Below are 11724 nucleotides of genomic sequence, written 5' to 3'. Positions count from 1 at the left end.
ATAATTAAAAATATTTCATTTAAATAATTAAATATTCATAATTATGTTACTTCGGAGGGATGAGCGCGTGTGTGCAGGCGCGCTGCACGCGTGCGTGTGCTGTCTTCAAGTTTGCGTCCAATAAGGGTATGCGTAAAAATTGCACTCCCTAATTTATTTAGCTGATCCTTGAGAAAAGGTTTGTAAAAACAAGTAGCAAGTGTTGGTGACCACTCATTAACATTTATACAAGTTATAAAGACATTCTGAAGAATATTTGGGTAAATCATTTTATACATGCAAACTTATTTCACTACACGCTCTCCGTGTGTTGAGAGAATTTGCAGACGCTCCCTCGGACGACTGAACCGTCCCGTCATACCTCGCGTGGCCAACGGCTCTCCGCCGACTGCTCGCTCATTGACTCGCTTCACTCTGCCGCTTCAGCTCGATTTGCTGAAGTAATTTTGGAGAGGGGAAAGAATTCGGCTCGTATTATTAACCCCGCCACGCCACCCCGGGGGCTCCCGTTTATCCGACCGCGGTGGTGAGTGCGTGCTCTCCCGGGGGAGGAGAGACGGGAGGTGGGAGAGGGCGACTCGCTTGCTGCATTTTGGTCGCGGAGGCAGCGGAGGAAGTGCTGAGCTCGTCCCGGGCGATGATGGAGCTGGAGTCGGCCAGTAGCAGGAGCGAGCTGGGAGCCGCGGGGGACTCGCTGCAGCCGCAGACCCCGAGCAGGCACGAGAAGAGTCTGGGACTGCTCACCACCAAGTTTGTGACTCTGCTGCAGGAGGCGAAGGACGGAGTGCTGGACCTGAAAGCGGTGAGTCTTTGTTGTTAGCCGTAGCACATGTCGTCGGTTTACATGCACTCTCGCTAGCCTAGCCCGTTAGCCTAGCCTAGCCGTGCGGCAGGCTAATTTGAATGGATGACACCTCTCAGTTTACGACAGCTTGTAGTTTCATCACACCCCGATTGCTTCCAAACTCTACTTAACCAGGCGTAGCTTCTTCTTCTTCTTTTTTTCACACCCCGTTTCCTAGTGGGGGAGCTGGGCAAAGTGATAAAGTGAACTTTGTGAACTTCTCAGGCTTTCCTCCCCCTCCGCCTGCTGCAGATGCAGAGTTTAAAAAGTGGGTCAGCTTTTGTGGCTCCCTTCACGTTCGCTGCATCTTCACACATGAACAGTTTTTTTTAACTGATTGATAACATCTTTTGTCACTTAACGACATTCATTCACTCGGTGAGTCTCTAATGGTTTAGTTAAAGGCATGATTACTTGCCTGAACACTGAGCGTACTTTTCATCACCCCTGAAATGGGTCAAAATAATACATTTGAAGAACATTTAAAGTTACGTCTTAGAACTCCAAATTAATATGCGGAGGAAACCAGATGTAAAAGTAAGATTTAAATAACAAGACAGAAAATAGATTTATAAAACAATCTAAAGATTCTGGATAAAACTATATCAAACCATGATTTGTCTGTCAGAACTTTAACCAAAAACAACTTGGGCCAACATTTTTGTTCTTATCTCTTCAGATAGTGTTCTAATACTTAAACCTGTGAACCAATGTGTTGATGACCCAGATGCTCCTAATCAATACCAAGACGTATTTGCTCAGTTTTTTCCTTTAATAATGTTGAAAACAATTTGATATTTTCTTCCATTCAATGAGCACCAACCTCTATATAATAACGTTTATTTTTTTGGGACTGCAGTCTTATCAAAACATCAATGCACCTGCTACATTGGCACCTACAAACTGAACCAGATGGCAGCTTGAGGAGTCATACAGTTTTCAGCAAGTTAGTAGTCAGATTGGCCTCCCAGCTATTAACACTTGCTTCTTTTCAGCATTTTACACACAATGAAACATTTCTCCTTTCTCTTTCTCACTCATGTTCAGCCAACCAAAGAAACTGTCCACATTCTTTTAATAATTGAACTACAATTGCTTGGAGAAGATAAATGATTCACTCTCCATTGTGTCCTGCATAGATAAAGACATTGCGACAGTGGTCCTGTGAACTCCTCTGACTTTCTAATGTATATGTGAATGTGTCACAGGCATTTTGAAATTGGATTAAATGTGTGAATTACAGAATTGGTTACAAAAATCATCAATATGGCTTATTAAGCCAAGACTCAGCAGATATGGTTTGGCTTCACCCATAGGGCATGGCAACTATGCTTCAACTTATCAGCAATTGCCTTATGGTTATTATTAGTTTGTGAGGGGCTGGGAAGTTTAAATAATATGTCTTCTTTTTGAGTTGCAAGGCAGCAGCACACATCCAGATAATCAAAGCAGTGTTTTCTTTGCTGTGTTTTACTTTAAAAGTGTGCAAAAAAGAGTCGCATACTGCTGTTTTTTGGTTCTCCAATGCATCTGTCTTGTCGTCCAGGCTGCGGATACCTTGGCAGTGCGACAGAAACGACGGATCTATGATATCACGAATGTGCTGGAGGGAATCGGATTGATAGAGAAGAAATCCAAGAACAGCATCCAGTGGAAGTAAGTTGAATTTTATTTTGTTTCCTCAGTTTGTGCTGTGTTGTGCTTTCCATCTGGATGAAATGTCAAATATCTAATCATGTCCTTCTGACACTCCATGGCATAAAGCTGGACAAATATATCATTTGGATTATCATGACCTCACTGGGCCTCAATTGATTCTGTTCTCGACGTGTTCTTAAAACTCTGTGACTCCATGCAAGTCACAGCAATAGAGAGATGGCCGCTGAGCAGTCTCAATTACAATCACTGTGTGGAAAACACAAAATCATTTAGACCGTGTTACTGGCTACAGTCAGCGTGGGCTGCAAGTGTCATTTTCCTTTACTCGTTTGATGGTGAACAAGTGCACTACAACTGAACGGCCTCGGCAATATAAAAGAGGCTGTCTGCTGCAGGTGGGCCGCTATAACGTCTCCCGGAGATGGAGATGTCTGTGTTGGCAAGTTGGGCCTTCAATCTTAAGTTATTTTGATGGAAACGTTGCCTATTGTTACTGTAAGGAACTGTGTAAAGTAAATGTTTAATGTGTCAGGCTGTGAGGCTTGCCTCACTCTATTTTTGTGGCAAAGCCTGTTAGTGAAGCTGCTTCTGTTTTGTCTTAACCACTAATAAAATAGCTGAATATAAAATTATGATTAATCTCGCTAGCTGTATGAATAATATAGCAGAGTGTTGATTTAAAATAAAAAAAAATAAGCAGCATGTGCCCTCAGCAGGGTGTGAAGCTGTCTGCGGCTGATGTCTCGTCCTGATGGTGTGTCTGCCGTTGTGTTTCAGGGGTGTCGGTCCCGGCTGCAACACCAGGGAGATAGCTGATAAGCTGATTGACCTGAAGGCGGAGCTCGATGTCTTGGCCATGCGGGAACACGAACTGGACCAGCAGAGAGTGTGGGTCCAACAAAGCATCAAGAATGTCACAGACGATTCAAACAACAGCCCATATCCTTTAATCGTGTCAAATCATTTTACAGGCACGGTTCAGAATAGATTGCGTTTGTATTGCTGCATCTTTTAGAATCACACAGACTCTTGACAAAGCTTGTGACAGGTAAACTGATCTCGATGTGGAAAATCAATGCGTTTCCACTTCGTGTGTGGAGGGGCGACTTTTCACAGTAGAGCTGTGGTGTAACTTTCACCTGCTCATGGAAAACATTCAATGGATTTGCAGGTTGGTAGAAATGCTCGGAGCTCTGCCAAAGTGTGACTTCATTCATCCGTAGGTGCTGGCGATGACTACAACTAGATTTTGTTCCTGCACAGGACAGACTGCCGGTTTTTGTTTTCGAGATCAGGTGATGTAGGGGTTACAAAGACACAGCTCTGAAAAACATTAGCCCTGTATTCAAACAAGTGTGTTTGTTTGCTTTATGAAAGCCATGTTTGTGTCTGTGTCATTAGCCTTTTAAACAGAGCAGCATCGTGACCAAATCCCTTCTCAGTGTTGCTTCACAGTAACTTACAAAGTAATGGCAGCATGAAGGATGTCAGTGTGGGTTTTTGTCACATTCTTACAAAAAGTTAGTATCATGTTGTAAACTGATTATGTTTAATGGATACATATATGCGATATGGAGCCTTTTTCTTTTTAAAAGTGTGTGTTGTCCAGCTGTGCCACATTGCCAGCTTGTACTAACACTGTTAAGGTCCGACGGAGCCTTCTGTTTGTCTTCTGCATTCATTAAGGGTGTAAATCAAGTATATGTATCTGTCATTGAATAATGTTTGCAAGAAGAAGCATTCAGCCTTTATTACATCGTAATGCCTGTTGTACAAATAGTGATGGAACAAGATTAGGGAACGCTGCGTTCAACTTGTTACCTGGGATGGGCACCTTGTGTTTTCAGCCGTCACAGCACAATGTCGCTCTCCACTGGAATAAGAGGGGTCAACCACTACAAAATACCTCAGCATGCACATCATTCGTTATAAGCAATAAAAGAAAATCTCTCGTATGTCGTAACCCTCAGGTGTGCGCTCTTGAAATGTTAATTCTTTTAAGATGCAGATACTTAATATGACCTTTAACGCAATCATACTATGGCGTACGTAAGGCACGAGGACCTCTGTGGAGCATTCAAAGGTAAGTGTTTCACGTCCTTCTTGGATGCGTCTCTCATGCTGTGAGGCTTCTTTTCTCTGAAGCGGCTCCGTCGTTCTCGTTCAGGTGACACGCTGCTTGCCATCCGTGCTCCCATCGGCACGCAGCTGGAGGTGCCCATACCGGAAGCTGTAAGTCATGTTTTGGCTGCTACACTTCCATTATTGCGTCAAGTACAGGTTGGTTTTTTTTGACTGAACATGTGTGAATGTGCGCAGGTCCTCAACGGACAGCGGAAATATCAGATCCGTCTCAAGAGTACATCTGGCCCCATCGAGGTTTTATTGGTCAATAAGGACCCCTCCAGTGCCTCTCCTGTTGTATTGCCCGTCCCTCCTCCAGATGACGTCCTTCAAAACCTCCCAGCACCGACGCCGACCTCCCAGATCCCCACCACTGCCTCACAGGTAACCATTAATGTCACTTGGATTAATATACATGCTTGGTTTCAATGTCAGTGAAAATGGTAACATACTGTACCAGTCCACTTCTATTGACTTCCTCCGTCAGTTATAATATAACAATAAAGTAACTGATGAACGTAACTGCTTCTGCTATTTTTTTTTTGGTTTCGTTTATTGGGGTTTTTTCCAAACAAAATACAATCGCACATTAAAACAAAACAATTATTAATAACGTTAATGAAGTTAAATGTAGCTTCTGCTTTTTTTTTTTTCCATTCAGTTGTATTCCATGTCATGATTTCCTTCCAACTTCTGACACCCCAGGTCTCCAAAGCGGCTCCAGCCGCTGCCACACAACCGTCTCCAGTCATACCGCCGGCTCCGACAGGTGAGGGAGAGACTCGAGTCCCGGCGTTTCCCGTGACCTTGACATTCGGGTTGTCGAGGCAGGTCTCGATTTACGTCCACTCACGCTCTGCTCCTTCACAGAAGTGACGAGCGCGACGCCGCTCACCCCGACGACAGACGCACCCGCCGCGGTGACTCAGCAGCTCCAGTCGTCTGCGTCTCTGGACGGGTCCGCGTCCTCCTCTGCGTCGGCGGCGTTCGAACCGATGAAGTCGGATCCGTCTGAACGTGAGTGTTGTGCTTCGTTTCATTTCACTGTGTTGAGGTTCGCTATGTGCAGTTTCATCATTTTCCTAATTTTGCTTTCAATTCCATTATTGCTCGTTCGCTACCGATGCTTGTTGTGCAAACATTTGTCTGGATCTGGATAGTTAAGAGTTTTCATACTGTTTCCTTCTAGTGCTGGACTTTTCCAAAGAGCTCTCTGAGATGTTTGATCCAACAAAAGGTAATGTGTTGTTGTTATTATTGTTATTATTTAGCTTTTTCTAAACCACACACAATTGTTCATCTTTAGATTTGATGATGATGATGATTATTGGTTCATTAGCGTCCTCCTTTATTATATTTGATGCATTCATGAAATGCAGATGATGGTGAAGTAAATGTTCTCTTTTGTCAAAAAAATGTTGACAAACCCAAGAGAGATCGCTAAAAGCAGAACTCGCTGGTTCAGTACTTTAGAGAAGCTGTGTTCAGGTGGAGACGGCGATGGCGACATTTCAAGAGTGATTTTCTCTGGACGCTGTTTTCATGAAGTCCTGTTTTCACACCCCCGACGGCATTATTGTGTAGAAAAAGAGCCAAAGCTTAATGAAAGTCTGCAGGACAACGTTTTCAAGTGAGAGCTTTGTTGTGTTTTGGGTGTCTGTTCACATGACGACGAAAACTGTTTGAAAATACTCTCAAAGAAGACGGTAGAAAGGTTGCTTGCTGAGTATGCATCGTAAATGGCTCTTCTCAACATGCACAGTAACAATAATGTTTGCCTCTGGTCGTTTTATAGTCAACAGTCGCCATGATGGTCGTCTGTCCATGCAAATATCTGTGGATTCGCCATTGTTGATGTTTATTCATGGAAAACTATAGTTAGTTTTCTGCCGTTTCCGTGTCAACGGACCTCGTTTCCATGTTAACATGAAACATTTTGAAAAGAAAACGTAACTTTTAACTTGAAACAGTGTCTTTGTCTTCGGGTTTTCTGTGTTGGACCTGGGATAAGTCTGGATTATCGACTGTGAATATGTTTTTCTTCCTCTTTTTTTTTTTACTTTCACCCCCCTCTAAAAGCAAAAAAGTTTAAATTTGTACTTTCTCTGACAGAGATCATGGGTGGAGACCTGTTGGAGGACTTGATGTCATCGGAAGGTAAGCTTGTCTAAACTAGTTTAAAAGAGTATAAAAACATGTACACAAGAGTTAACATCCACTGAGCTCACTGCGTTTATTGATGATGTCCTTCATGTGTTGCTCTGGTTTGTTTTTTTGTTTTTCGTTTTGCCCTCAGTGTTCTCGCCTCTCCTCCGCCTGTCCCCTCCGCCCAGTGACCACGATTACATTTACAACCTGGATGAAACAGAAGGCCTGTGTGACCTCTTTGATGTGCCCATTCTCAACCTCTGACTTAATCCTTAACCTTAATCCCCTCCCAAGTTTCTCCTCCTCCTCCTCCTCCTCCTCCTCCTCGCCCCAGGAAGCCGACGTGATCTGATGAGCTGCACTGACACGCCGAGCTCAGACAGACACTCGATGTGCAACGTCATGAAGAAACACAGGCCAGAACAAAACTTTTTACTTCCCGCTTTGCCGAGGGCGGGGGAAAAAAAAAAGAGTTTGATTTATATTTTTGGATTCTTGTGTACTATAGTCTGTTTATCAGCTTTCCCGTGTGTTTGCGGATGGATGCGTGGCCATGAGTGAGTGTGTGTGTGTGAGAGAGAGAGAGCGTGTGCGCTTTTTGTATCGAATGATCTCTCAACTTGGGTCAGACGTCACCAGGAAATGAGAAATTAAAGATGTTTTTCTCATCAGGTCAGGAATCATAGCAGACTTGCAGTTTTCCCCCCGTCGCTTCACTCAGTCCAGACACAGCTGGTTAGATATGGGCTGTCCTCGTGTACATTGAGAATATATATTTTGTACTACTGTCACACAGGAAGTTTGTGTACACTTTGTCCCAGGCCAGATACTATACCAGTTTGTGTATTTTTTTTTTTTTTTTTTGTTTCTGATCTTGAATGATAATGGTTTTGGTTCAGTAAGATGCAACCTCGTCTTCATTGGCATATTATTGCCGAGAGACACTAGAGAGGAGTGTTTCCAAGGTCAAATATGAGCAAATAGTTATCCACGTGTACATTTTAAAAGTGCTTTTTGTACATATTTTAATTGTAACACCAATCATATTTATAATTAAAAGACCCAACCTGCCATGTCTTAAAACTCCCAAGATCTTGTCGAGACTTTAATCCGCATGGTTTTTAATTTGTGCGGCGAGGAGAAGTCACTGTTCATTTAACCCGAGTTTGATTGGTACATTTGCAATACAAAAGAACTGAGAATAAACAAAGAAACCAGATATCAATGTGGATGTTTTAAGTGTTTGAACCTGCAGAGAAATTATCTTGGTGACCGACTATTGAAACCAATAAAGTCTTTGATGTAAAGGACCAAAAATGCTGGAATTAGAGGGGGAGATCTTTTTAAATCAAGTTTCTATGTATACGCCATAATATAAAAACAATATTGTTCTGGTAAAGTATTAGCACTTCAAAGCTGAGAGGATTGTTAATCCCCCCCCCCCCCCCCTTCAAAAAAAAAAAAAATGGCTCTGTTTTAATTTCTGTGCCTCGAGATCTTCCAGGTTTTTACTTGTTCATGTTCACCTGGAGTATTGTACGTCAAAATGAAAGCTTTTATTTTCACCCACATTTCCAAAATAAGCTCTATTGCAATTGTGGTGGGGTTTTAGTTTATGTTTATGGATCCCATTGTACCAGTTTTTTTTTCCCCATTTTTTTATTTGATATAAATGGATGTGTATGCATTTCTGATTTAAAAAAAATTTTTTTGTACTGTTGCCATGTCAGGAAATCCGCTGTTTTTACTCCTTTCTGTGTATGTGGCACAGTTGAAATTCTTTTTTTTTTTATCCTTTTTGTTTGTGGAAATCCTATCATCACTCCCCAAGTTTTTGAGTTCTCAACTCGTACTTAATCTTCTATGTGTGTGTGGGGGGGTCGTGTGAGGAGCAGTTCAGGACAAGTTTATGCCTCATCACACCGGTAAATTTCTCATTCGTCTGTATCGACACTTATTGTGCCCCATTTTCCCCCTGGTTGACATCTCCATGTGTACAGTGTATATCCCTTATCCACTGCTTGTATAGAATAGCATCTATTTTTTTACACTGGCTAGATATATTGTTAAAGGATTGTTGCTACTAATTCGGGGCTTTTGTGGGGGAATTTACCGGAAAAACCTTCTGCTGTTTAAAAGCATCACGTCTCATCGTTGCACTTTTTTTTCCTTTTTTTTTTTTTTTTTTTTTTTTTTTAAACACATCAGTGTGGACGGACTGGTCTCCCATCTACCTGTCGCTGTGTTTCAGAGTTGTTGTGGGGAGCCAGTTCCTACAGTTTCGGGTTGAACAAATGTCTGTGTGTGCCGACGTGCACGCGTCTTCACTTCCAGTTGCATCAAACGGAGGAAAATAAACACTTTATCGTTCAGTTTTCTTGTTTTCTCAGCAAAATGTCAAACCAAACTTCATCTTTTCTCTAATTTATCTGAAAGCATTGAAACTTTAATACATTTTGGTCTATTACACATGGACCTGCTGTTTAAGTCTTTATAATTGTAGTGACTGAGTCATAACAGTCACAGATAACACCAGATCCTATGTCAATTTTTTTTTCTTTTCATTATTTTAACCAATGTTCATAATTGTCAAAATCAAGAATTCAAAATTGAATGAATCATATTAGTGTTGCATGGGTGGAAAGTGTGGAAACAAGTGAAATAATTTTTTTTTTGTCTTATGCACCAGTGTGAGTTTTGTGCAAAAATATTGGCTCAGGATTTGATTTCCTCCTGCAGTGATGGAATTAAACTGTTCAGACCTTAAGGATAAACGCATTACCAGGGACTTTATTATGCTCTATACTCGCCTTCTTTAATTCAAAGACCACATGCAGCCAAGTTTAAACAGCACAATGACGTCTGGCAAACTGCAAATTTTGTATTTTGTTCAATGTAACATTCTTTAAAAGTATGTAATCAATAAGCCCCCCCCCCCCTTTTTTTCTTTTACAAAATCAATAAGCTTGGAATTTAAAGAAAATAAGTAAATGTAACATGCCTTTTATTATACAATGCCTCAAGGTGAACACATTTATATAAAAAAAAAAAATTATAATTAAGACAGACCATGACACACCCTTGTGGCAAAGTTTTGAATAAAGACAAATAAACTTGCAGATTGTTGTGATTCTTTATAAGCGTCCTCTTTATTTCCAGTCCGCAGCCAGCAGTGACCAGAAGTTTAATCCTGATCACTTTCAATTTTTACCCAATTGCACTCCTTAGACTTTTCTTTACGATCCAATTCTAAATAAAACCTTCAGAAATCGAAGGACGCTCATCAAACTCACGAGACAGATTCGCTTATCACTGGAAAAATTCACCACGTGAGCTCATCAAAAAAGTTGGATGGCCTTCGGTTGTTGAGTTTTGGAAAGTTGTGATTTGGCTGCCACCTGGTGGACAAGAGGAGGAACGACACACTGGACTCATTGGACTTCAGATCAGTCTGTCAAGCTTGTAAAAGTGGCACAATTACCTTATTACATGTTTGTATGAAACTTGAATGAACGTAGTTGCACAGAAAAAGTAGTTTGAGAAAATACCGTACCATATATACCACAAAATTGTTGACTTTTTTTCAAATCAGACGTGCTTTAGTACTAAGGTCTACATAGATTATTTTTTTAGTTTGATAAGTGTTTCCTTTGCGAGGTCAGATTGTGTTTTATCACAACTCTAAAGCTTCCTTGTATATATAGTCGACTACTGTACTATGTACTCTGGTGGATGAGTTGTATCTTTGAAATGAGTGGTGGAAACTGACCTACATTAATTGAGGTTAAATAGCCTGCAGAATGAACTCAATTGACTTGATGGCTCAGCTAAAGATTACTTTCTATCGTTATATTGTGCTGCGAATTTGATTGAGTGAATACGATAATAAACCAATAGTAATTATGACGTTGTTACATGGGAGGGGGGTATGTTCTGCGTGTCAAGAAAACACAATAGCTTTGTGGGAACACGACAATGTGCACAAATCTAAACAGATGACGGTAAGAAGATTCTGTGATTAGGATGTTTAATCCCTAAAACTTCACTGCTCAGCAAAGCGTGAAGCCGGGCTGGGCCACGGCCTCATATCTATGGAGGGCTGCAAAATATTAATTAACATTAATCCTCCAGAGGAGAGGGACAGATTCATACCAAGTACATTTACTACCTGAACTTGTGAGGAATATAGCTGCCTGCTCGTGTAATGGAAATACCTAATTACATTCTTTATTTTGAATCAAAATACATGCAAGTAGTAAGTATTTGTACTTTCTTAAATAGAAAGTCGTGCCATAGAGGTTTAAGAGCCGAAAGTATGCCAGCTGCGATGAGTACATTTCCATGGCCTCAAGGATCGGCCTGATGTTGCCTTTAATCTCTTCCTCTTCACATTTCCTGACGACATCCAGGCGAAATGCTTAAAATAACTGAACATGTAAAATTCAGATAGTGCACTTTTCATTTCAGTTGTAATGATCTGTTTAGTCCGTTTATGGGTCTGAGGTAAAAGACGTTGCTCGGTTTTGAAGATCCATGTGAATATTAATCAATTAAAATAAAATTATTATGCAAAAAGCGCTTTGAACACTTTTAGGCCAACAAAAGGTGGAGTGGAGTCCCATAAAACCAGAGTGTAAAGCCCCCCCCCTGCTGTGCTCCAATGCAGTTACATGAAACCTGACAGTCCTGCTGCTCGGAGAGAAGAGAAACAGCAGGGGGCGGCTGTGGGCAACTGGAATCTTTGAATAAGAAACTCAACCGCTGGACATGTGGAGTAAATGTATGAAAGATGGAAGTTAGAACAACATCAACAGCTCCAGAATGTCGAGATTTTGTATTTCACACTAAAGCAAACAGCCATAGGTGATACCAACAAGTCAACAAAATAGTTGTTCATGACGTTTTTAAAGAGTAAACGAATTAAAAAAAAGAGACAATTGAACTATGGA

The 11724-nt window shown here is 41.3% G+C and overlaps 1 protein-coding gene across 1 annotated transcript; it reads left to right on the top strand.

Annotated features, from left to right (window-relative positions):
* Window positions 1-463: 463 nt before the first annotated feature.
* Window positions 464-9047, top strand: e2f4 (E2F transcription factor 4). Its single transcript, XM_080504169.1, has 11 exons — window positions 464-802; window positions 2391-2500; window positions 3281-3457; window positions 4558-4586; window positions 4671-4735; window positions 4823-5011; window positions 5333-5396; window positions 5498-5644; window positions 5817-5864; window positions 6740-6784; window positions 6924-9047. The coding sequence occupies exons 1-11, from the start codon at window positions 638-640 to the stop codon at window positions 7037-7039; spliced, it is 1155 nt and encodes a 384-aa protein (XP_080360295.1). The 5' UTR covers window positions 464-637; the 3' UTR covers window positions 7040-9047.
* Window positions 9048-11724: the final 2677 nt, after the last annotated feature.

This window comes from Blennius ocellaris (genome assembly GCF_963422515.1).
Source record: "Blennius ocellaris genome assembly, chromosome: 11".
Taxonomy (NCBI): domain Eukaryota; kingdom Metazoa; phylum Chordata; class Actinopteri; order Blenniiformes; family Blenniidae; genus Blennius; species Blennius ocellaris.
This window is presented reverse-complemented; position numbering and strand designations above follow the sequence as displayed.